The 23995-nt window shown below is 40.6% G+C and overlaps 1 protein-coding gene across 2 annotated transcripts in view; it reads right to left on the bottom strand.

Annotated features, from left to right (window-relative positions):
• Positions 1 to 9221: 9221 nt before the first annotated feature.
• LOC110465334 (trichohyalin-like) overlaps positions 9222 to 23995 on the bottom strand; it is a 29527-nt gene continuing 14753 nt past the window's right edge. For both annotated transcript variants that reach the window (XM_021521080.1, XM_021521079.1), the window contains 7 exons: positions 23233 to 23337; positions 22947 to 23026; positions 22456 to 22507; positions 21574 to 21820; positions 20667 to 20883; positions 19913 to 20076; positions 9222 to 18951 (listed from right to left, as the gene is read on the bottom strand). In XM_021521080.1, the coding sequence (XP_021376755.1) occupies positions 13928 to 18951; positions 19913 to 20076; positions 20667 to 20883; positions 21574 to 21820; positions 22456 to 22507; positions 22947 to 23026; positions 23233 to 23337 (5889 nt within the window). In that variant the 3' untranslated portion in view covers positions 9222 to 13927. The remainder of the gene's footprint in view (positions 18952 to 19912; positions 20077 to 20666; positions 20884 to 21573; positions 21821 to 22455; positions 22508 to 22946; positions 23027 to 23232; positions 23338 to 23995) is intronic.

Genomic DNA, 23995 nt, shown 5'->3' on the forward strand with positions numbered 1-23995 from the left:
GCCACACGGTACTCGTACCATCCCCTCAACTCACTCAGGACATAAGGAGCCACCCGGTACTCGAACCATCCCCTCAACTCATTCAGGTCATATGGAGCCACACGGTACTCGTACCATCCCCTCAACTCATTCAGGTCATATGAAGCCACACGGTACTCGTACCATCCCCTCAACTCATTCAGGTCATATATAGCCACACGGTACTCGTACCATCCCCTCAACTCATTCAGGTCATAAGAAGGCACTCGTTAGTCCTAACGGCTCCTCAAGGTGAGGAAATGTAAAAATGTTGTAAAAAATAGCAGATTTTCGTGTTGTGAAAAAAATCAATTTTATCGATTTTAACTGGAACAAGGTTGTTACGCACCATCAATCATTCACTCAGAACCTACAAAGTGTTCCAATGGATAAAGTAGATCACCTTTATTGCTGAAGCACGAGGCATAGAAGGAAGCTCCGATTCTGTAGGGCGCCGATAACGATCATATAGCGAAATTCAACGTGGTCTGGTTGACAACCACTAATCTATCAAACGAGGTGATATTAACTCATTCACCACTTAAGACACATTTTAATTCTTCCAATTCAAAGGTTGGAATAGTTCATTGTGAAATTTCAGGGGTGAATGAGTTAACAAAAGCAGTGTTAGTTTCTCTAATCATAACTTTTTACCGATAATCTTTCTTAATTGCGGGAAGATATATATGAACACGTCGGTGATCTCAATCAAGATGTCATTTGGAAATATTCGTGTGTGGTCGTTGTATTTTATTGTGCCTTGTGGTTATGTTGTCACTACACGAGCTCATGGTACGAGAACGTGGCATTATTTAAGATTTTATCTGGATTGCTATGATGGGTGTCGTCAATAAAACAGAAGACGCTTTCCCTTTCGGAACACCTGGTCCTAATTACTTTACACTTTTGCAACGGTCTTCATGTAAATCATTTTGCTGTAGTTTTATCGTCGGTTTCGAGTTTGAATTATGGTTCTGTTGGCACTTCGGTATTCTCTTGGTGCCTTTCGTATGTGCCCTGGTGAGAATTGGATCTTTGTAAGTACTCTGTTTTTAAATTTGTTCATGTAATATAGGACTGTTCATAAGTTATCATCATCATAGGATAACAGTAAACACCACGCGGAAGGACAATAGACCAATAAGAAACTTAATAAGGTTTGTAAGTGAAGGTCAATGCGAGTTTGGTACATATTTGGAAACTAAAAACGTTCACAGGACTTCTCTTCTCCGGAAATCCAGCGCTTCACTATCAAAGCATTGACAACTTCCAAAACTTATCCAAGTCGTTGACGATTTTGTGGAATATGCTTTTCAACGCGGGCGAGGATGGATATTGTGATCAAGCGCGTGCGATTTAGGAGGTGATATTAGTCCTCACAGTTTTTGGTAAAAAAAAAGGTTTGTTCAAAACACAACAGGGAAATACCGAAATGGAAATAAACCCGTAATTAAAACTCATAATCAAGGAAATGTTCACATGGAGTAAAAAATAAAAGTATAAGAAAGGTGAAGACCATTGTTTCGTGATGGTAAGCGTCATACACGACACGTGCCATGTATATCTAGCTAGAATTCAGAAATATAACGCCCTCAAAGAGACGCAAGGGCTAGTAAAAAGGAAAATCACAAGGCACACATTTTTTTCTCAAAAACGTCGATATATTTCTCTTTTAGATGACAATGGATACAAGAAACCTTTTTTGAAATCTTGTATTGTAAATTTGTCTGTCATTATTCTTTGATAATGCTCTCCGACATATTCAGTCCAAAAGAATGAAAACAAAATAAAGTCGACCGATGAAAGGTCAAGGTTTGTCCCTATGGGTGTGCAAAGAGTCTATAGGAAGTTGGAGACATCTAATAGCGGAATAATTTCGATTTGTTGCCAGCGCAGGGCAAGTGAGAGCTGATCTGACAACGAAATTGTTTCCTTAAGATGGTGGCGGCAATAATACTAGGACCAGAACTAGTATTCATGACACATTTTAAAAATGCCGAAAGATAATACCAAGTGTCAACAGAACCAAAACTCGAACTCAAAATCGATAAAACTAGTGTGAAATATAACCAAACGAAATATTAGTATAGAGAACCTTGAAAAAGTACAAGGAGAATAAGACCAGACGTTTCGGAAGGGTAAGCATTTTCTGCTTCATCGACGACACCCGCCACGTAAATCGAGGTCAAATCTAAGTAATGTCACGTCCTCTTTGTGACAATTTGGGCAGTTACAGCAAGGCACCATTGAGGATAGCCAAAAACAACAACAAGGAACACTAATGATCATAATAAAAAATATCGACCTTCATATCAAACTAAGAAATAGCGTAATTCAGCAAAAAAAACTGCTGATTGTAGATTCGCGGTTCTTTCACAGACAATGTTCGTTTCAGTATACGACAATACCTAACTTACATCAGTATATTGTAGAAAAGTGTGGCTGACACGGAATTTCCCAAATAGAAATGTAGGGGATTTCCAGTCCAATATGTCTGGCTGTTCGGAATCTACAGATAACCAAGAAGGCCAAACAGGGCAGTGAGTAAGCTAAGGAAGGTGACAGGGGACGAATCAACCTTTGGTGTGGTGAGGGTAGTGAGTAAGGTAAGGAATGTGACAGAGGACGAATCCACCTTTGGTGTGGTGAGGGTAGTTAGTAAGCTAAGGAAGGTGACAGGGGCCGAATCCAACTTTGGTGTGGTGAGGGTAGTGAGTAAGGTAAGGAATGTGACAGAGGACGAATCCACCTTTGGTGTGGTGAGGGTAGTGAGTAAGGGAAGGAAGGTGACAGGGGACGAATCCACCTTTGGTTGTGGTGAGGGTAGTGAGTAAGCTAAGGAAGGGGACAGGGGACGAATCCAACTTTGGTGTGGTGAGGGAAGTGAGTAAGGTAAGGAAGGTGACAGGGGACGAATCCACCTTTGGGTGTGGGGAGGGGAGTGAGTAAGCTAAGGAAGGGGACAGGGGACGAATCCACCTTTGGGGGTGGTGAGGGGAGTGAGGAAGCTAAGGAAGGTGACAGGGGACGAATCCAACTTGGGTGTGGTGAGGGTAGTGAGTAAGGTAAGGAATGTGACAGAGGACGAATCCACCTTTGGTGTGGTGAGGGTAGTGAGTAAGGGAAGGAAGGTGACAGGGGACGAATCCACCTTTGGGTGTGGTGAGGGTAATGAGTCAGCTAAGGAAGGTGACAGGGGACGAATCAACCTTTGGTGTGGTGAGGGTAGTGAGTAAGCTAAGGAAGGTGCCAGGGGACGAATCCGCCGTTGGGTGTGGTGAGGGTAGTGAGTAAGCTAAGGAAGGTGACAGGGGACGAATCAACCTTTGGTGTGGTGAGGGGAGAGTAAGCTAAGGAAGGGGACAGGGGACGAATCCACCTTTGGGGGTGGTGAGGGTAGTGAGTAAGCTAAGGAAGGTGGCAGGGGACGAATCCACCTTTGGGTGTGGTGAGGGTAGTGGGTAAGCTAAGGAAGGTGACAGGGGACGAATCCAACTTGGGTGTGGTGAGGGTAGTGAGTAAGGTAAGGAATGTGACAGAGGACGAATCCACCTTTGGTGTGGTGAGGGTAGTTAGTAAGCTAAGGAAGGTGACAGGGGCCGAATCCAACTTTGGTGTGGTGAGGGTAGTGAGTAAGGTAAGGAATGTGGCAGGGGACGAATCCACCTTTGGTGTGGTGAGGGAAGTGAGTAAGGTAAGGAAGGTGACAGGGGACGAATCCACCTTTGGATGTGGTGAGGGTAGTGAGTAAGCTAAGGAAGGTGGCAGGGGACGAATCCACCTTTGGGTGTGGTGAGGGTAATGAGTAAGCTAAGGAAGGGGACAGGGGACGAATCCACCTTTGGATGTGGTGAGGGTAGAGTAAGCTAAGGAAGGTGACAGGGGACGAATCAACCTTTGGTGTGGTGAGGGGAGAGTAAGCTAAGGAAGGGGACAGGGGACGAATCCAACTTTGGTGTGGTGAGGGTAGTGAGTAAGGTAAGGAATGTGACAGAGGACGAATCCACCTTTGGTGTGGTGAGGGTAGTGAGTAAGGGAAGGAAGGTGACAGGGGACGAATCCACCTTTGGGGGCGGTGAGGGTAGTGAGTAAGCTAAGGAAGGTGACAGGGGACGAATCCAACTTTGGTGTGGTGAGGGTAGTGAGTAAGGTAAGGAATGTGACAGGGGACGAATCCACCTTTGGTGTGGTGAGGGTGGTGAGTAAGGTAAGGAAGGTGACAGGGGACGAATCCACCTTTGGTGTGGTGAGGGTAGTTAGTAAGCTAAGGAAGGTGACAGGGGACGAATCCACCTTTGGTGTGGTGAGGGTAGTGAGTAAGGTAAGGAAGGAGACAGGGGACGAATCCACCTTTGGTGTGGGGAGGGGAGTTAGTAAGCTAAGGAAGGTGACAGGGGACGAATCCACCTTTGGGTGTGGTGAGGAGATCCCTCGGTCGTAAGGATTTGGGAAAGAAAGGTTGTCGATGGGAGAGACTGTCGACCCAACATCCACAGCGACCAAGAGAGCAGTTAAAACGGCAACTGACGTAGAGTCCTACCTCGCCATAGACGGTTACACAGATCGCAACAGGAGTAACAGGTATTAAGTATTTTCTTGAAATCTGTAGAATTTAAGGAATTGCCAACTTTACTGATATGACAAATAATACGTGTTTTTCCACACAATCTGTAGGTAGAATTTTCCCCAACCTCTCTTTTAGACTGTAGTATATGCTATTTACCTGCTTACAAAATCGAAATCAAGTCATGTTCAGTAAGGGGAGGTAAGCATATTTCCAGGGGAAAGTTATCAGGAATTATCTCAAACTGAAAAATAGTGAAACAATATCTATTCGTGATGATATTTTAAACACATGAAAATGTACACTGCAAAAGAGCATTAAAACAGTGCTGAAGTATAACATGTGTATATGTTATTCATAAGATAATGAATTACAATTGTAGATCGATGAACAGCGTTGTATTTTCCGCCTGAGGTTTTATTGGTCAGTGACGGTTTAGTTTAAACGAGAAAATCACATTAGTTATATTATCGATTTATAACTATTTCACAAACTCATTGTTCAACTCTTTAATCAATATACCAAGCCAGTAACAAAGTTATTAAAATTCTAATTTAGATCCATTAGCTTAATGCAATAGTAAAACATTACTAATTTTTGTAAAATCGATTTTCAGCTGTAATTCGAAAACAAATACAAATAGCCAGAGCGTGAAAAACACATTGATTTTGTCCACATTAAACCGTTGATTGATACAGTAAGTACCGTTTGTCAGAACGTGGACATAACGAAATACATTAAACCAATGTCATAACTTAGTAATTCAGACCATTGACTTGTCGATTAAACATCCTCTGTAAAGAAATAAAACATTAAGAGAATTCACTGTGTGTTATAAAGTGTCGTGATACATGCTATTAATACGTGATAAGTCATTGCTACTAGAATCACTAGTTTGTTCTAGGATCATAAGGAATTAAGTTCATTACCAATGCAGGCAAAACACTGGAGAATACAATCCCGTTAAACTATTTTTTGTACAACCTTTTTTGTGTGTAGATCCGAGCTATACCGATGACTAGATAACTCAGTTGGTTGGGGAGACCATATACTTACCGTTAGTCCGAGTTTTCTCTGGCCGTGACACCAGATTTGGACATTTTGACAGATATATGTACTAGACATCTATCTGTCAAAAAGTCCAAGTCTGGTGTCGGGGCCAGAGAAAAAACTCGGGCTAAATTACCGTAGGGCCAGGGTTAAAATCATGGTCTAGCCACGTTGCATTTTTACACTCTGCAACTTGTTGTTGATTTTATTTTATATTCAGCCTTATTATTTTCGTCATAAAAGTTCCAAAAGGTATGGTTTTCCTCTCAGAAATAATTATCAAAGCTATGGTAATACAAGAGAAAAGTTTCAAACACATACAGGTTTTGACAGTGGTAAGAAAATACTAAATTAACAATGCAAATGTGTATTTATGTATCGTACATCAGTATATTTATGAATCTAATTTAAGTTTTTTATCACACAACTGACCCATTTTACTATGTACACATGTGTGATAAAACCTTAAGGTGCTTCTATTGGCCAAACCGTGGGAACATATATTCCTACGCACTATAGGTACTCCCTTTATTTAGTATACCACATGATACGTTTACTGTCGTCTTGATTTGAATACAAAATGTTGATTTTGTCGTCGCATTTATAACTGCATTTATATCATTATTTATATTATTTATTTATCATTATTATTTATCATTATTATAACCGCATTATCATCATTATTTATCATTATTATAACTGCATTTATATCATTATTAAAAAGAACATAATAAAACAAAAACTGGAACTACATTACACTGATTATAGAGTCAGCTGATTACACACATTTGTTTAAAATTATGAATGTTATGTTATAAATAGAATATTACATTCGTGTCAACGTCATATCATCCTCGATATCCAGGGGTTACGCTCTCTACACCCCTGGAATATGTCATAGCAGTATTAAAGGCTCAGTGTGAACCACATTGTTGATGAGACAAGAAGACTAGATCGATCCTTTGATGTACATCAAAAGAATCTCGCGGTCACGTAACGGTAAAAATTGACAGGCTTTGAAGTTGAGTGTCGCTCCTTTGTAATCTTCAAAGGACACGTATCAGCCTAACAATTGGTCATTTTTTTCCTGAGACCAATCAAACCTCTTTTTCCGTGCCTTCAATTTTGCTCTGACATATTCCAGGGGTGCAAAGAGCGTAAGTGAGCGTAACTCCTGGATATCGAGGATGACGTCATATTGAATTAATTAAACTCGTTCAATAAAATCAATATGACACGGACACTCGTGTATATTTAGGGACGAAACTGATGTCTTTGCTATATCAGTATATTTTATTATCATATCACATACTTTATCAAGTGCTTATTTCAAGCAATAAAATCCACCAATTCACGACATTGCTCATCAACATACGATGTCAGCATTCGACAGATTTACGATCACTACTTCGTTTGGAAATAAAGCATGACGTCAGTGTTCATGTGTATCGCCTGTGGACCGAATGGCGACTGAAAGTGATAAATCCTTCCCAAATTTATCCAGATTAAATAGACTATATAGAACAACTGCCAACTGGATCAGTTGTTGCAAAATGTAAACATATATAGGCATCACGTGACAAATGTTAGCGCGTGCAAAAGGGCAGCCTAATTTAATTTTGAGATTATCTACGTTACCCTGCTAACCATAGGTGAATGGACACTGAGGTAGCCAAGAACAATACGTTCATTACATTTTACTTGGTAGAATATATAAAGCAAAATATGTTTGTATATTATGGCGGAATATAAATCTGGGATTCGGTAATGCTGGGGAAAAACAATTAATGCCAAAAGCAGCCTTCCGATAATAATAAGGTTTTCAACATTTTCCCGCCTCGTTATATTCCACCATAACACGCACATACTTTGTTGTAACCATGGTTATCTATGTTTCTGCTCATCGAACTGAAATATGGTACTATGTATTAGTAATAATGATAATAATATACAACATTTATATAGCGCCCTATATAATTTGTAAAATTACTCTAAAGCGCTTTACAACATATGGATAATAATAATGGTTATAATTGTGAAATCAAAAAACAAAGCTTACAATCACTTTTATACATTTAAGCAAGCAATGTGCACATAATTGAACAAATTAAAGGGTGGTATTTACATGACGTCTTTGCAAAGATTCTCAAATGCAGACGTGAAGAGGAGAGTTTTGATGTCCCACTTGAACTTGGCCAGGGTATTTGACTTTCTAATAGCAGATGGTAAGCTATTCCACAACGTAGCCGAACCATGTTTCTCCATGTTCAGTGAACTATCAAAGTATATCCCGAGGTTTTTAACAGCTGGAACAGTCTCAATAGTTCTGGCACCGACCTTGAGCTGGAGAGCCATTGTTTGCTGACACATTGGGGAAAAGACGATTAGTTCCGTCTTTTCCTGATTAAGCTTAAGCATGTTGGCATTCATCCAGATACTGATATCTGTCAGACATGCTTCTAGACTTTCTGAGACTGTATTCCAACTTCCTGTGGTTTGATGACCATGTAAATGTGTGTGTCATCGGCATAGCAATGATAGCGAAGGCTATGGCGACGACAAATCTCTCCGATCGGTTTGAATTACATACAATATGTTCGTGGTCCTAACACCAAAATCTAGTACTTTGTCATGTGAGGTGGAAGATCCGATGGCAACACACTGTCATCGTTCACTCAGGTAAGACTGTATCCAGCATAGTGCGGTATCAGTCACTCCATAAGAGTATTCCAGACGTTAATAAAGTATGCCATGGTCGATGACGTCAAGTCCAGCATGACAAGCACCGCTCTGCACTTGTTATCCAATGCAGAAGCTATGTCATTATTTACACGTAGGAGGTCCGTCTCAGTAGTGTCCCATGCGGTAGGCCGATTGCATGTTGGCATGGAGACTGTTTGCATGGAGATGAGCCTCTAAACGCCGGGACACAACCTTCTCCAAGATCTTAGACAGAGAGGCAGATTTGGAACTGGGCGGTGGTTTTTCAACTCCTCCTTGTCCATTCCAGGCTTCTTTAACAATGGTCTGCCATGTGCCTTCTTCAAACATAACATGGAACCTTTGACTCAACCAATGATTTGTTCATGATTGAGGTAATCAAAGGTAGCAGCGCTTCAAGACATTGCTTGAATAGGTCTGTAGGCAGTGGATCAAGCTCACAGGACTTCGATTGCGAGGTCATGATAATGTTGCGCAACTCGTCCTGGGTTGTTGGCGAGAGCTTTGCCAATGGTTACCCATCAAATGCAATGTCAGCAGTCATGACAGAGATGTCAATGTCAGCAGAGGTGTTCACTTCGGCAATATTTTTCCTGATTGAGCTGATTGTATTCAGAAAGTAATCACTGAACTGGCTTGCTAAGTTTTTTTCAGAATTACAACTTGGTAGGATAATTTCACCTTTCTGTCCTATTAGGTTTTTGGTGAGTCTAAAAAGCTGTCTATTATCCTTGCCGCATTCTTCGATATTTACTAGGCAAGATAGTGTAATAAATTGTAACTCTATCATTAGCCAATGAAAAACAAACTTTAAGTCTAAATGATTCAAGCATTGATCAATAATAACACAGAATAACAAACAAGTGTATAGAAGACCTCTAATTATTTTAATTTGAAATCTTTTGTACGTAGACGAGTAGTGGTATCCACGCCATTCTGACAGACAGCTGACATTGGACTGGTATCGGACAGTACACAACACTTACTTTGTGACATTGTATGTCGTTCTACACGTTTCACCCTAGACCTAACATACAGCATGCAGAGCCAGCCCACACTCGCATAAAACTTGCACACCCGTACGTGCACGCTTCATCTACACCCATGACCTCCAATACAAGATAAAAGTTATTTCTCCAATGATTGGCCAAAATAGAGCATATTTTACGTATGACATTTATTCAGGCTTTCTTCCGCCGCCCCCCACCCCCACTCACACACACGCACACACACTCTGTACGACATCTCCATGGCCCATTCACTTCCAATATCTCTTTCACTCTACACATCTCCTGATCCTAACAAAACAACATATTTATACAAGTATGACGATAAATACTTATGAAATAGGTGTAAAATAGATGAAAACGGAGTTACTCTTTGTACCTTTCGCTCAAAAATGCCTATCCAATCATCGCCTACACGATTAAATACATTTATAAGAAAATTGTCATTATTTGTTATAAACTGCGGTTTGTTTATCAGAAGATGTCGGAATGGCAGCAATCAAAATTCCAACAGGTGGTCAAAATTGCGTAGTAACAATAAACATGAAAAAATATGGCACCAAAACTAAATTGTGTTTCGTATCAAATTGGGTTTTTTCAGACGTACTTTTGTTTATCAATGACTATGAACAGTTTTTTGTATTATTATTAGTTTATTGTGTTGTGCACTTCACAGAAGTGATCAGCAGGTTCCCTTACGCAATGTGGATTTTCAGGTTTTATTTAAAATCGAATTCAAGCTTGTAACTGATAGCAAAGGTATGTGTTGAAATCAAAGCATTCCTTCATTGTACGGACGGCGACGATGGAGTGATCCCTATGTGTCATATTTACTTAACAGGCGACACAATAAGTATTATGTTTTTTATTCATTGGCAGGCTAAGGGAAGCGTTTCTTACAACAATCGAAAAATAACTGTCAATGTTTCATATTTGAAATGAAACTCAGATTTACTTTCATTATGTATTTGTACATTTAATTATGAAATAACAATACGTATCTAAACATAAGAGTTTGTTCCATACAGGTGCTATGTACGACCCTCACTCTAACCCTTAGTCTAGCCACACTCTCACACCCGTGTACACCCAAGTCTAGTGCACGTGTACAGTAAGCATCAATTAAGTCTTTCGTACACAGACTTGAACTGTACAACTTTAGGATTACAGAACACAACACAAGGATGGAGTTGATATGACTGGTATATAAGGTACTACAGACTTTTAACAGACATGCACATCTAAAATGGTGTAAAATACCATAAGAATGGTAACAGGGCAAGGGCCTGCAGATCAGTTATCAAATCCGAGACCATCCCAACTTCTACCAGGGATCGATTCAGTCGTCCCCATACAAATACACCAAATAATCGGTTTCCTATCATAATGACTTTCACCTCTTTCATAATTAACAACCATTTATTTTACAAGCATATACAATGACCTTTGACCTGCCTACAGGTAGGTGTAATGAGTTTTTATTGGTTAAATATACCTGACGTTTGCTTTCGTCAGGTTCAGATCTATTATAACTGTACAACAGCTCTAAATCCACCAAGGTGGACTATATACCCCAAGCTTTAATATGGAATTATCGGTGCCGGGTGGGGGAGTCAAAACACAAATAATGCCGTAATATGAACAAACACTAAAGGACACTCGTGACAATACAAATAGCAGTTCAATACAGTATCATACACGCTTTGTGTCCTTTTCTGTACATACTGCATGTACAAAACAGTCAAGCAGTAATATTGATCATTAAACACTGTTGAATTCAATATATATACAATATGGAAAATGCTAATTTGTAATCTATGTTTCATGATAAATAAATTAACACAATACTTGCACAGGGCAGACGACTCACTAAAGGGCAGATAACTAATACATTACCTATGACAACATACAAAAGAGAAAATGGACGTTATGTAGAATAAAAAGAATAATATTCACATTTTTTTTTATTTCTATGACAACATTTGTGATAATCGATTATTGATGTATGATGATGATGTACAAAAAAATTGTAAACAAGACTTTTCTTTTGAAGATACAACATAAAATCTGATGTGGAATACCAGATTCCTAATCAATGAACTTTGGAATACCAGGTTCTATACTATATAAAAAACATGTTCTATTGTATATAAAAACTATATAGTCAACCTCAGGCAAGCTATCACTAACAATCAAAGCAGCAATTTTAACAAATGACGTCCTTAAATTGAGGACTGGTTAGGGGTATCAACAATTTCAAACACTGCATTATATTAAAAACGTTATCCTGAGATGCAATTAGCTCATGCATCATCATATTTATACTTAACATTTTAAAATACTGTTGTATCATTCAGTAATGTATTCTACCTTGTGGTAAATGTGTAGGATAAGTCCTGAGCATGGGCTTATCACCGGCAAAATGTACAAGTCTATATTACTATATACAGGCTTTCAATGGAGAGACAGTGGGAGAAAATATCCTGATGGAATGGTTAAAACAAGGGAGGAAATACATTTAACTCATTCACCCCTGAAGACACATTTGAATCATCCAATTCAAAGGTTGGAATAGTTCATTATGAAATTTCAGAGGTGAATGAGTTACGGTTAAATAGTAGAGGTTTGGCACCAGTTACACACGGTCCGTCTGGAAGCCCCTAATGAATGGTGTGAATAAAAATGAAAACGATTCGTTTATCTCCCTTGATAAAAAAATAAGCATGCTACAGGTTTGTTAAACTCGCTCAAAAACAGATGACTCTAAATACTATTTATCATTAATCTTTCATGCTTGTTGTATCAAAACTAAAAAAATATTTTGTCAGGTTTTTTTAATTATGCGCATGGTAAAATGCTTGACACGTTATGCATTGTCTGAACAAATGCATCCATAAGTATGTGCTTAAATGTTTGACCGTGTTTAGGAATATTTTCAACAAAGACTAAAGAGGACCTGGAACACCTACTCTAGCTAGGAGTGGGACACAAAATCAGTGGGTAGCAGATTATAGGTGAGAGTATCACCCGCAAAAAGGCATCTTCTCTGAATTGATGATTAGATATCCATTATGCTGTTTATTTCATTATTATTTCTTACAGATAATAACATTGGGCAATTACTTGTTAGAACACGCAAAAACAATCCCCACTGATGATATATTTTTGATTTTTTTTGTGAAATTCAAACCATTTGGATTGAATAGGGTCCCACTGTATTCTTAGTTTTAATCCAAACAAGAAAGAATCATTAATAAAAGTAATTATTAATATCAATACTATTTGGTATTATGACAATCTAGGAATCTTTTAATCATGCAATTGTGCATGGCAAAATAAGGTTCATTCGCTTCAGAACTAATTTTAAAACAGGATTTTTGCTAAGGTGTAAAGCAATGAATATTGTGAACAGTATACAAGATAGATTCACAATAGGCGATTACAATATAAAAATCATACATAAATAGGAATCCTCAAGCGTAATCTGAGAATTACAGTACATCATTGTAACAGGTTTTATATAACACACAGAAATTTATCAGTGTAATGAAGTATGGTAAAAATATTGCGGTACATTTTGATGCTAGTAGTACGAAATGAGGGGATTTTGTATGAGAATCAATATATATGGCACACAGTACATGGTCAACCATTCTAACGTAAAGATGAATTACCTGTAATGGAAGGAGGTAGCAAAATATTTATTAGACAAATGGAAAAAAAAGGAAACTTTATACATATGTATATATAAAAATGTTTATACAATGCAAATGTTAGCATTTCCTTATCACAAAGGGCAAATGAACCTTGCTAATCTGGACATTTTGGTTTTCCATAAAAAAGGTAGAAACAACGAATATCGTAATTAATTTGAATTAATGAAAAAACAATCAACAAAATGTTCACTTTAAACCCTGGTAAACCTATTTACTAGTTGTAATTTTGATATTAGATGATTTATTTAAGTTGTACATTAAAATCAAACCTGCTAAATACAACTAGGGCCCAGGTCTAAACACACTTTATATCTTAATCTGTAATTTTCCTGGCATACACAGGGTGAGCTCAGACATGTACAGTGAATATATTGGTTATTTTGTGAGCAATAAAAATGTAATTCACCACAAAAATAACTCAGTTAATCAAACATCTTATTAACATAACATGTCATTAACTAATTTTACACATCAAATTATCTAACATATACTGTGACTTTCGTATCCTCGAAACCTCACCATTCCTCAAATATGTTATTTTAATATTTGAGGAGGATCCTGACATCTGGCTTCTTCACAATAAACTAATGTGACTTATAGCACTCAATCATTTACCTAACAGTAGGTAATAGTTTGTGGTGGCTTTATGACTGTAATGTTAACTTAAATTATAATTCCTCATGAAGAACCATATACCTTACATGTGAGCTTTCGTAACTGTAGGTCTACATTTGTGACGCCTACACTACACAATCTTCTTGAAAGAAATTGCTGTTGGTATCATACAGTACTTAACAGTCACTGTACAGTAGTACGAGAGATACACTAGGTTCATGGTTGTTATGTCAATGTTACTCTTTCTCCTTAAAGAACTCGTCATTAGTGACATACTTGACAATATCTGCAATGTCAGACATGCTATCTTCATCCTCGGGTTCGGCAGTGTAGCTTGTATAGTCGGGTCGGCCACAGTGTGGAGGAACAGGTCTACCACCTCCTACACTGGAATCTAGCTCAGTAAAACTACCCTTCTTTGGTTCCTTCTCCAACAGCTTGTCGATCATAAAGCCACCACCCCCACTGCCTCCATTTGGAGTGTGGCCAATGGGAGGGGGACCAGTTCCATTAGCACCATAGGGGTACCCCCTTGGAGGCATTCCTGGATGAGGATGTCTCTCACCTGGCCCATATTGGGGCCCATAGTACTGACCTGGATAGGGCCCATATGGTCTTGGAGCTCCCATGTGTCCTTCTGGACCCCCAGGCCCACCTGGTGGGTACGGATACATCCTCATTGGAGACTGATGTGGACCCACCTGTCCTGTGTGCATTCCAGAAGGTAAAGTTGCTGATGGAGAGCTCTGTACGTTTGTTGAAGCCTTAGCACCACTTTTTTTTTTCCCTTTTCCCTTTTTACCTTTGGCTGGTTTTGCTGGTTCGGGAAGTTCAGTTCCTGACGGGGAACTAAATGGGGGCTGATTAGGGGCCATGGGATGCATGCCTTGCTGTGGCTGCATCTGAGACATGCGAGGGGGAGAGCCATAAGAACCAGGGTATCCTGGGGGAAAGTTACCCATGGGAGGACCTGGGTACATACCCGGAGAGAATGGAGCACCAGACAGTGGGTGGGGTGCTCCCTGTGGAGGCATAGGTCCTCGCTGGCTTTTGGGGCTCATAATAGGTGAACCTTGGGTTGGGGGCATTGGAACATGAGCAGGCATTGGTGGACCCTGGTTTAGGGGCATCTGGCCATGAGCTGGCACTGGAGGACCATGACTTGGGGGCATCATACCTGGGGGTGGCATTGAAGAACTTTGTTTTGAGGGTAATGATGGATCTTGGTTTACAGCCATATGTGCATGGGCTGACATCGCAGGACCTTGGTTTTGGGGCATTGGACTATGGGATGACATTGGGGGTCCCCGTGTTTGAGAAATTGGGCCATGGGCTAACATTGGGGGACCCTGGCTTTGGGGCATTAAACCATGGGCTGACATTGGGGGACCCTGGCTTTGGGGCATTGAACCATGGGCTGACACTGGGGGACCCTGGCTTTGGGGCATTGAACCATGGGCTGACATTTTGGTTCCCTGCTTTGGGGGCTTCAAACCTTGAGTTGACATTTGGGGTTCCTGGTTTGGGGGAATCGTACCATGGGCCGACATTGAGAGACCCTGGCTATGGGGCACTGGACCATGGGTCGACAATGGGGGACCCTGATTTGGGGGCACTGGACCATGTGTTGACATTGGGGGACTCTGATTTGGGGGCACTGAACCATGTGTTGACATTGGGGGACTCTGATTTGGGGGCACTGAACCATGTGCTGACATTGGAGGACCCTGATTTGGGGGCAATGAACTATGTGTTGACATTGGGGGACGCTGATCTGGGGGCACTGAACCATGTGTTGACATTGGGAGACTCTGATTTGGGGGCACTGAACCATGTGTTGACATTGAAGGACCCTGATTTGGGGGCAATGAACCATGTGTTGACATTGGGGGACCCTGATTTGGGGGCACTGAACCATGTGTTGACATTGGGGGACCCTGATTTGAGGGCATTGGACCTTGGGTAGACATAAGGGGTCCTTGATTTTGGGGAATCGGACCATGAACTGACATTGGGGGACCCTGATAAGGGGGTATTGGACCATAAGCCGACATTTTGGGTCCCTGACTTTTAGAAATTAAACTAGGGGTCGACATTTTGGGTCCCTGGCTTTGGGGAAGCGCACCATGGGCCAACAATGGAGGGCCCTTGTTCTGGGGCATTGAACCAGGAGCAGACATTGGTGGACCATGATTTGGTGACGTTGGACCAGGACTTGATGTTAGGGGACCCTGATTTGTGGGTATTGGTCCATGACTTGACACAGGAGGGCCACGATTTGGGGACATAGGACCTTGGCTTGACATAGGAGGTCCACGGATGGGGGACATTGGACTTTGGCTTGGCATAGGAGGTCCACGGTTCGGAGACATTGGACTTTGGCTTGGCATTGGAGGTCCTCGGTTTGGGGACATAGGGTGTTGGCTTGCTATTGATGGACCACAATTAGAGGACATTGGATCTTGGCCTGGCATTTGGGGGCCATGCTTTGGGGACATTGTGTCTTGGTCAGACAATGGTTGGCCATGGTTTGGTGATTTTCGGCCAGTGGGAGGACCCTGATTATGGGGGATCTGGGCATCAACTGATAAGGGGGGAATTGAGGTACCTTGGTTTTCCGGCATGGGTCCTGATACTTGGTTTGTGGGAGATGTTGGAACTGCAGCAGACACATTTGAGGTCTGTGTAGGTGATATAGGACCTTGGGATGACGGTAGAGGACCCTGATTCTGAGGCACTGGGACCTGAGTAGATACCTTTAAACTCTGGCTTGGATGAACTGGGCTTGACATTTTTGGTCTTTTTGTGTCACCTGGAGTCAATGCTTCAGAACTTGGCGTATTTGGTATTGGGTCATGAGCCAATATCTGAGGTGCCTGTGGTTTAGGCATAGGCCCTGCACTTGAGCCTACTGGGGGACTTATAGGTCTAGAACCACGTGGTCCTGAGGGAAAAGCCAAAGTCTTTTTATTTTTCCCCTTGCTTTTTGCCTTTTTACTAGTTCCTGAAACCAAGGGAGGGGGCTGGGCAGGTGCAGTACTTGGACTAGATCCCATGGAAGGTGTCTGCTGACTAGCCTTTGAAGCTTGTTGAGATGTTTCAAGGCTTGGTCTCAAAGGGGGAGGACCATGATGAATGGACATCATGGGGGAGCTCTGAGGGTGAACTACAGAGCCAGAGATTTGTGGATTTGACATTAGGTGGGAATTAGATGGCACCGGAGGTCCTTGTGGGCTGGTTATAGAAGCCATTGAATGACCAGGTGGGATGGCTCCTGGAGGTCCCTGCTGGCCACTCATGTTCACTGGGTGGCTTGTAGGATTAGGATAAGGGCCAACACTCATATTGGGATTGTCACCTGGATTCAACATGCGAGGCTTAGGTCCTTGTTGGGGTGGAACATTTCCAGAATATGACATCTGACGAGGTCGTGGCATCCCTTGTTGCATTTGACCTGGATGTTGCATTCCATGTTGTGGCAATTGACTTGGGTGTGGCATTCTCTGAGTTGGCATCTGACCGGGATGTGACATTCCTTGCGGAGGCATTTGACGAGGTGGAATCATTCCTTGTGATGGTATCGGACCCTGACGGGGCATACCCTGCCGCGCCATTTGACCCTTGTGTGTCATTCCCTGTGGTGGCATTTGACCTTGGGGTGGCATTCCTTGGGGTAGCATTCCTTGGGGTCGGATTTGACCCCGATGTGGCATGCTCTGGGTTGGCATTTGACCTTGATGTTGCATTCCCTGTGGTGGCATTTGACCTTGGTGTGGCATGCTTTGTGGTGGCATCTGACTTTGATGTGGCATACCCTTTGGTTGCATTTGACCTTGGTGTGGTATGCCTTGCGGTGGCATTTGACCTTGGTGTGGCATGCCTTGAGGTGGCATCTGACCTTGAGGTGGCATCTGACCTTGAGGTGGCATCTGACCTTGATGTGGCATTCCCTGCTGTGGTATCTGACCTTGATGTGGCATCCCCTGAAGTGGCATTCCCTGTTGTGGCATCTGACTTTGATGTTGCATGTTTTGTGGTGGCATTTGACCTTGATGAGGCACTCCCTGGGCTGGCATAGGACCCATTGGCCGATGCATGGGATGACCTTGAGGGTTGAAAGGTTTACCCTGGTACATTTGAGGGTAACCTTGGTGTTGAGGATAATAACCCTGCGGAGGTGGCGACATGTACTGGCCATGAGGAGGGGAGCTGTACGGTGGAGGTGACTGCCCAGGAAAGTTTCCGGGGCCCATAGGTCGAGAACCATTGCTGTACTGAGGTTTTGGATGTCTTACAGGATGTGACGGCACCCCTGTAGAGCCATCTGAGAAATGATCACGACTAGAGTCATCATAAGGTGGTGGTGGTGGAAACTGTGAGCCACTCATCTGGGACTCGGACCCACCTGTGCTGCCTGAACTCATTCTCCTATCCCTCACACCAGGCGGAATGCCTCCATCAGAGTTATCTTCTCCTATAGTAGGCCCCTGCTGTGATACATCACTTCCCTCAGTAGGCAGCACAGCCTTACTCTCTTTAGAAGCAGCTTGTTCTGACTCCTTCTCCTTGATATCCTCCTCCTCATAATCCTCCGTCCCAGAGGAGTCTTCATGTATCACAGTCTTTTTCTTTTTGGCATTAACATGCACTTCCATTTTCTCTTCCTCTTTTTCATTTTTCTTAGAAGCAACCGAATCATCAGAATCAAAATTTAACAGACTTGTGAAATTTACTTTTTGGGCAGCTTTGCGTCTTGATCTTCTGACGGGGGAACTGTCTGAAGATGAGTCAGACTCACTACTAGATTTATTATGCTGTCTTTTACGAGATTTCTTGATAGTATTTGGTTTTGTGTCACTTCCAGATTCTGATTCCTCCTCCTCCCCACTTTCACTGTCACTATCCTCTTTTTCACTCTCCTCTGATTTAGCATGTGATTTCTCATCAGAGTCATTTTCCTCACTACTATCATCAGATCGTATTACACGTTTTCTTTTCGACTCTTGTTTTGATTTCTTTTTGTGTTGTAATTTTTTCAGCTTTTCATCGAATGCTGTCCGTGATTTTTTACGACTAGTCGGGCCACTTTCATCGGAACACAGATCAGCACTATCCATTGATTCCACTTCCTCCTCCTCTTCCTCTTCCTCCTCCTCCTCGTCTGACCGAGCCTCTCGATAGCTGACCCTCCTCCTGGCCCTAGCCCGAGTCGACCGCCGGCAGAGGGCACTGTCATCACTATCATATTCTTCATCAACCACTGAAACAGGAAGATTCAGAACATGACTCATGTATTTTGCTTTCAGTGAAGAGATATTAAGAAACAAAATTTGAAAGTGGAAATTTCTGGATGTGGAAAAGTTTGCAATGTTAATCTTGAAACTGATCAAAACTGAAGGAAATTTTCCTGTTGGCAGTGGTTCTGATATCTATAATCTATAAAAAAATATTTACATGTAGATATTTTGGTTAATAAATATTTAAAAACCTGATCATTTCCACATCATGAAAATTTCCAATTTGAACAGTTGCCTGTAGGTATATCCAGAAGGAATACAAATCCATTGACATGCTGTGTCTGACATTTCGTTCCTATGTTACTTCATTGAACTCCCCTATCATTGATCTGAATGAGTCCATATTGACTACAGTGGTGAAAGGGTTAAGTAGTATTATTCAGAAACAAGTATAAACCAAACTCTCAACTAGATCTCAATGTCTATTTCTGTGTATACCGAGTATATGACTCTACAGAAACATTGGTACTGGTAGCATTGTGCTTTTCTATTTTACAATATTAAAAGTACATAGTTGTAAGTATACTATGTTATCTGACTGAGTAGTGCACTTAAGCTTTCAACTACATATTCACATTCTTATGTATCAAGTAAAAGAATGAGTGGCTTTGTACCTAACTATCTCTGAAATGATCAAGGTAATTATTTATGATACATAAAACACCAATAATATCACAAATATCGGACAAATGTCAACTTTTCAGAAATGTCACCAAATTTTTGTGTTGAGGACGGATGGTTAAAATTATCACAGAATTCGAAAAAGTACCAGTTTATCTTTAATATTCTTTTAAATGAACTGGTAACCCAAGCTTCCTCTGAACTCCATTGGATACAACTTCACAAGACACAGCTGTTATTCCTTTATGGTTATTGAAATAGTATTTGACCAATAAGGATATTATTTCTCCTGACAGTCCTTACCAAAGTCATCAAATTTGTTGCCTCGTCGCTTGCGCCGGCCACTACGTCGAGTTGACGCTCTCCGAGACCGGGATGTGCGCCATGCCTCACCATCAACACTGTAGTCACTCTCCTCATCATCATCATCCTCCTCCACCTCCTCCTGGACTTCCGATGCTGACCCACTGAAACAAGATTTCACATGAGAAGAAACCAGGACAGAGAAAGCGTGATACCGGAAAGGTGTGCACTAGCTGGAGAGGCTGTACTTATGAATAAAACCATCCAGGATTGAAATATCAATTGTTTTTTTTAATTTTCGGAGAAAAAAATATGACATAAATGTTTGCCTCACCAGTAACACAATGTTAGAGGTACAACAATAAAGTGTACATTGTCTTTATTTCAATTTCTGTGTTTTTTTAATGTATTGAGTAAACAAATACTCTTTACGAGAACTGTTTCCTTGGTGATAGAATTTGACTATTAATGAAGAAATTTTCACTCTCGGTAATGTACAATTACAGGTTGTTATTTTCGCTGCAGTTTACCTTTGCGATATTTGCCCTTTCCAATGAAGGTGAATTTATCATGACGGTGAACAATAGTAAACAACATACTATTGATAGTAATAACATGTGGAGGGAGCAAGTATCACTGGGTAGGTATGGGTTTTAACCTGTGTAAGGCTAATATTTGACTGGGTACAAGTTTCTCGGTATACAGTAGCAACACTGTATCATTTTGTGTTTTAATAAAATGTCTATGTACATACTCTGTCATCTGGTACTCCTCACTATCTTCCTCCGGGTTACTACCGCTGTCCAGAGCTGTCAGACTACGACCCTTCTTTTTCTTCTTGGTGTTCACTCCAGCGGGCTTGCCATCCTCCCTCTCCTTCTCCTCCTCCCCCTCCTCCTCCTCCTCTTCCTCTGTATCCTCCATCCCAAGGATGTTGGACATGTCCTTGCCTCTACTTCGGCCAGGTTTGGCTGATAACACAAACAAAATGTCTGGGCCATGAATGGTAAAACACAAAAAGCTAACAATATATTACTTAAACATCTCAAATATCTAAGTTATATTAATAGCAATACCTGCTAACATACTGCAAATTACATGAATTTTTCATGATTGTATGAGCTTAAAACAAATTATTTGCAAAGATTTTAATTTATGAAAATCAAAATTAAAAGACAGACTATTTATCCCTTATTTTAAATGGCCCTGACTACTATAGAAAATTTGCTAAGAAATGAAGTTACGAGTCAGGACAATAAATTGTGACATAGCTATGACGGTACAGAAGACACATGGGAAAAAATATAAGCCCCCATCCCCACCCCAATCCCCTTTCCTCCCTCCTAAAGATAGCAGAGGCATAAAAATATCTTGTATTTGGTGTCTCATCTTCAGTTTTGGTTTTATTTTGTTTAATGTCCTATTAACATCTAAAGTCATTTAATGACATGCCTCCATGTATGTTGTGTAAGCGTGCAAGTGTGTATGTATGCTGGAGACAGGGCATGTTGGTGTATTTGCCTCCTTGTAATAGCGCGGATCTGATGCCTACTTTATAGTGCTATCTTACTGAAACACCATGCCGAAGGCACCCAGAACAGCATTCCGCCCAGTCACACTATACTGACAATAAGTAAACCATTTGTTGCCATTACCCTCACCTTCAGTCCATGCCTTTTCCACCTCTTGTTGTATTGCAGTATTTATCATTTCATCATAGTCTTCAAACTTGTAGCTTGTCTTGTTTCGTGAGCGACAGGAGCGTGTGGCGAATGTTGGTTTGGTTTTCTCCTTGTGGTGCTTGTGATGATGCTTGTGGTGGTGATGTGCCTTGCGGTACCGCTCGGGACGTACCCCTTCATCACTGCTCTCACTCTCCTCCTCAGGCTCAATGTTTTCCTTCAGTTCCTGACAACACAATACAACTTTAACTGGGAGGCAGCTTCCCAGAGGAAATCTTTAAACCCCAATAACTCCACACCATATATACTTGGTAAAACTCTGGCTATATGGGGCACAGGATTGGAAATATTTTCTATGGTGAACAATCAGAGGGAAATAACTCCAGTTCACGTTTTTAATCAAATGACTGCTTTCATTTCAAGAAAACAATAATTAACATACTGAATGCTGGGAATTTTCACTGGAGTTTGACTTTTTTAGTTCTGTTATGAGGACAAACACACAAAAAATACCATATATTAATTAAATATCAAACCTTTTAGACCCTGACAACAAATAGTGTATCCATTTATCATAAGTTTAACTACTTTGCCCTCTATGACGAGGACAGAGCAAAGATAGGTACACAGCATACCATATACAGCGCTGACACGAAAGGGGTGAAATCAACTTTTGTGAATATTAATTTTACCAGTAAAGGAGAACACTTGAAAGGCCATTATTTTGTTGGTATACAGAACTATTAAACTTGGAATTACACATTCTGAACAAGACTATGTCAACAACATAGAGGTTCCTTCATCAGCTATATTAACATATATTTTATTGTTATAACCTTCACAGGTCAGAAAATATTTTACCTCATTAAGGATGTTGTCCAGACTAATTCCAACAAAGGCCAACCTCTCCTTCCTATAAAAGACAAAAATATCTCTTAATGGAAACCCAATATAAAATACTTCAAAGCTAAAACAAAAAGTAGAGGAAAAACTTCTCCCTTTCTTAAATTTTAGAACATTATGTTTCTGAAAAAAAGATGCAACTCAAAGACTGCAAATTTCTGTCAGAATCAATATCCATTGCATTCTACAGCTGTAGCTATCAAGGGATTTTTTTTTGTAAACATTAACCTTTTTCAGGAATGGGAAATAAGAATTTTCTACAAAAAATGAATAAATATGTTAAAAAATTATCAAGATCAATTTACACTTTGCAATAAGTTATGTACTTAAAGGATTTCCAGATCAAAGCAATTAATTGACCACAAAAGTTTAAATCTTCGTGTCTATGTCTGTATCAGTTTTGTAACATATTAATAAAGAGATTGGTCCACGTAAATGATTCAAGTCACCTTTTGGTTAGTCTGTCCTTTTTCTTCAGTGAAATGTCAAGTTCTTTGAGGTTAGCAAGCAGGCGTTCTACCAGCATTCTCTGTAAAATGAAATTTTCAGTGTACTTATATGTATTTATGATTATAAAAATATTGATATTTATTTAGGAAAAGATGGTTTGAAGATGCTGTACGTGTCAAGTTGTCACAAAGAAAGCATCATTAATTCCGATTCTAAGAAAAAATTCTCAGCCATTTTAGAAGAATATAGAATCAACATCTTAGTTGGCATTTTATGTTTACGTACATGTTCACAGGGCGGACAGAACCACTCGCCCTCCGGTATGATCATCAGTGGTGGGCGCAGACAGGCCGTGTGGTATCCCGCATCACATTTATCACACAGCAGGATCTGGAAAACACAAAATAAGATTGTAGACAAGGCTCTTAAGCAACAGAAAGGAACATTTACTTATCAAAGGTACAAAAACTATAAAAAGAACAGTTTTTCTGTTAATGGCAATAAGAACCCAGGAACAATCTTGGATTAATTAATGCCTACCAACGACCTATTATCATAAAGTCTGGGTTTTTTTTTCTCTAAACATTTTTTTCAGGTTGGTGAGTATGGATTATGAAAAGTAATTTGACCATTTGTCTGATGAATGTGACAGAGTATATTCTGTACTAGTCTTTGAAACGTCACATAGAAACACTTATTGGTTGTGTAACAAGAATCTTTTCATAACAAGAGGCCCAGAGGGCCTGTATCGCTCACTTGGATACCTTAGCAATCATGGCAAACTATTCTCCATATGAGATCAAGGGAATATGCCAGACCCCAAGGCCAATCCTTGTAGCATAGCTATATTAGATTTTTCATGCCCAGCAATTTTATGTATGGTTATGGGGTGGGGATCTCAACTGTTTCCAAGCTTTACCTCAGAAACTAGGTCCCTAGAGTTGTGTCCAGACCCCAGGATCGATTCTAATATCTTGACTGCATTTGTCTCTTTTTGCCAAGCATTTGTATATATGGTTTTGGGGTGGGGATCTCAACCGTTTCAAAG

Source organism: Mizuhopecten yessoensis, unplaced genomic scaffold, assembly GCF_002113885.1.
Source record: "Mizuhopecten yessoensis strain PY_sf001 unplaced genomic scaffold, ASM211388v2 scaffold11069, whole genome shotgun sequence".
Taxonomy (NCBI): domain Eukaryota; kingdom Metazoa; phylum Mollusca; class Bivalvia; order Pectinida; family Pectinidae; genus Mizuhopecten; species Mizuhopecten yessoensis.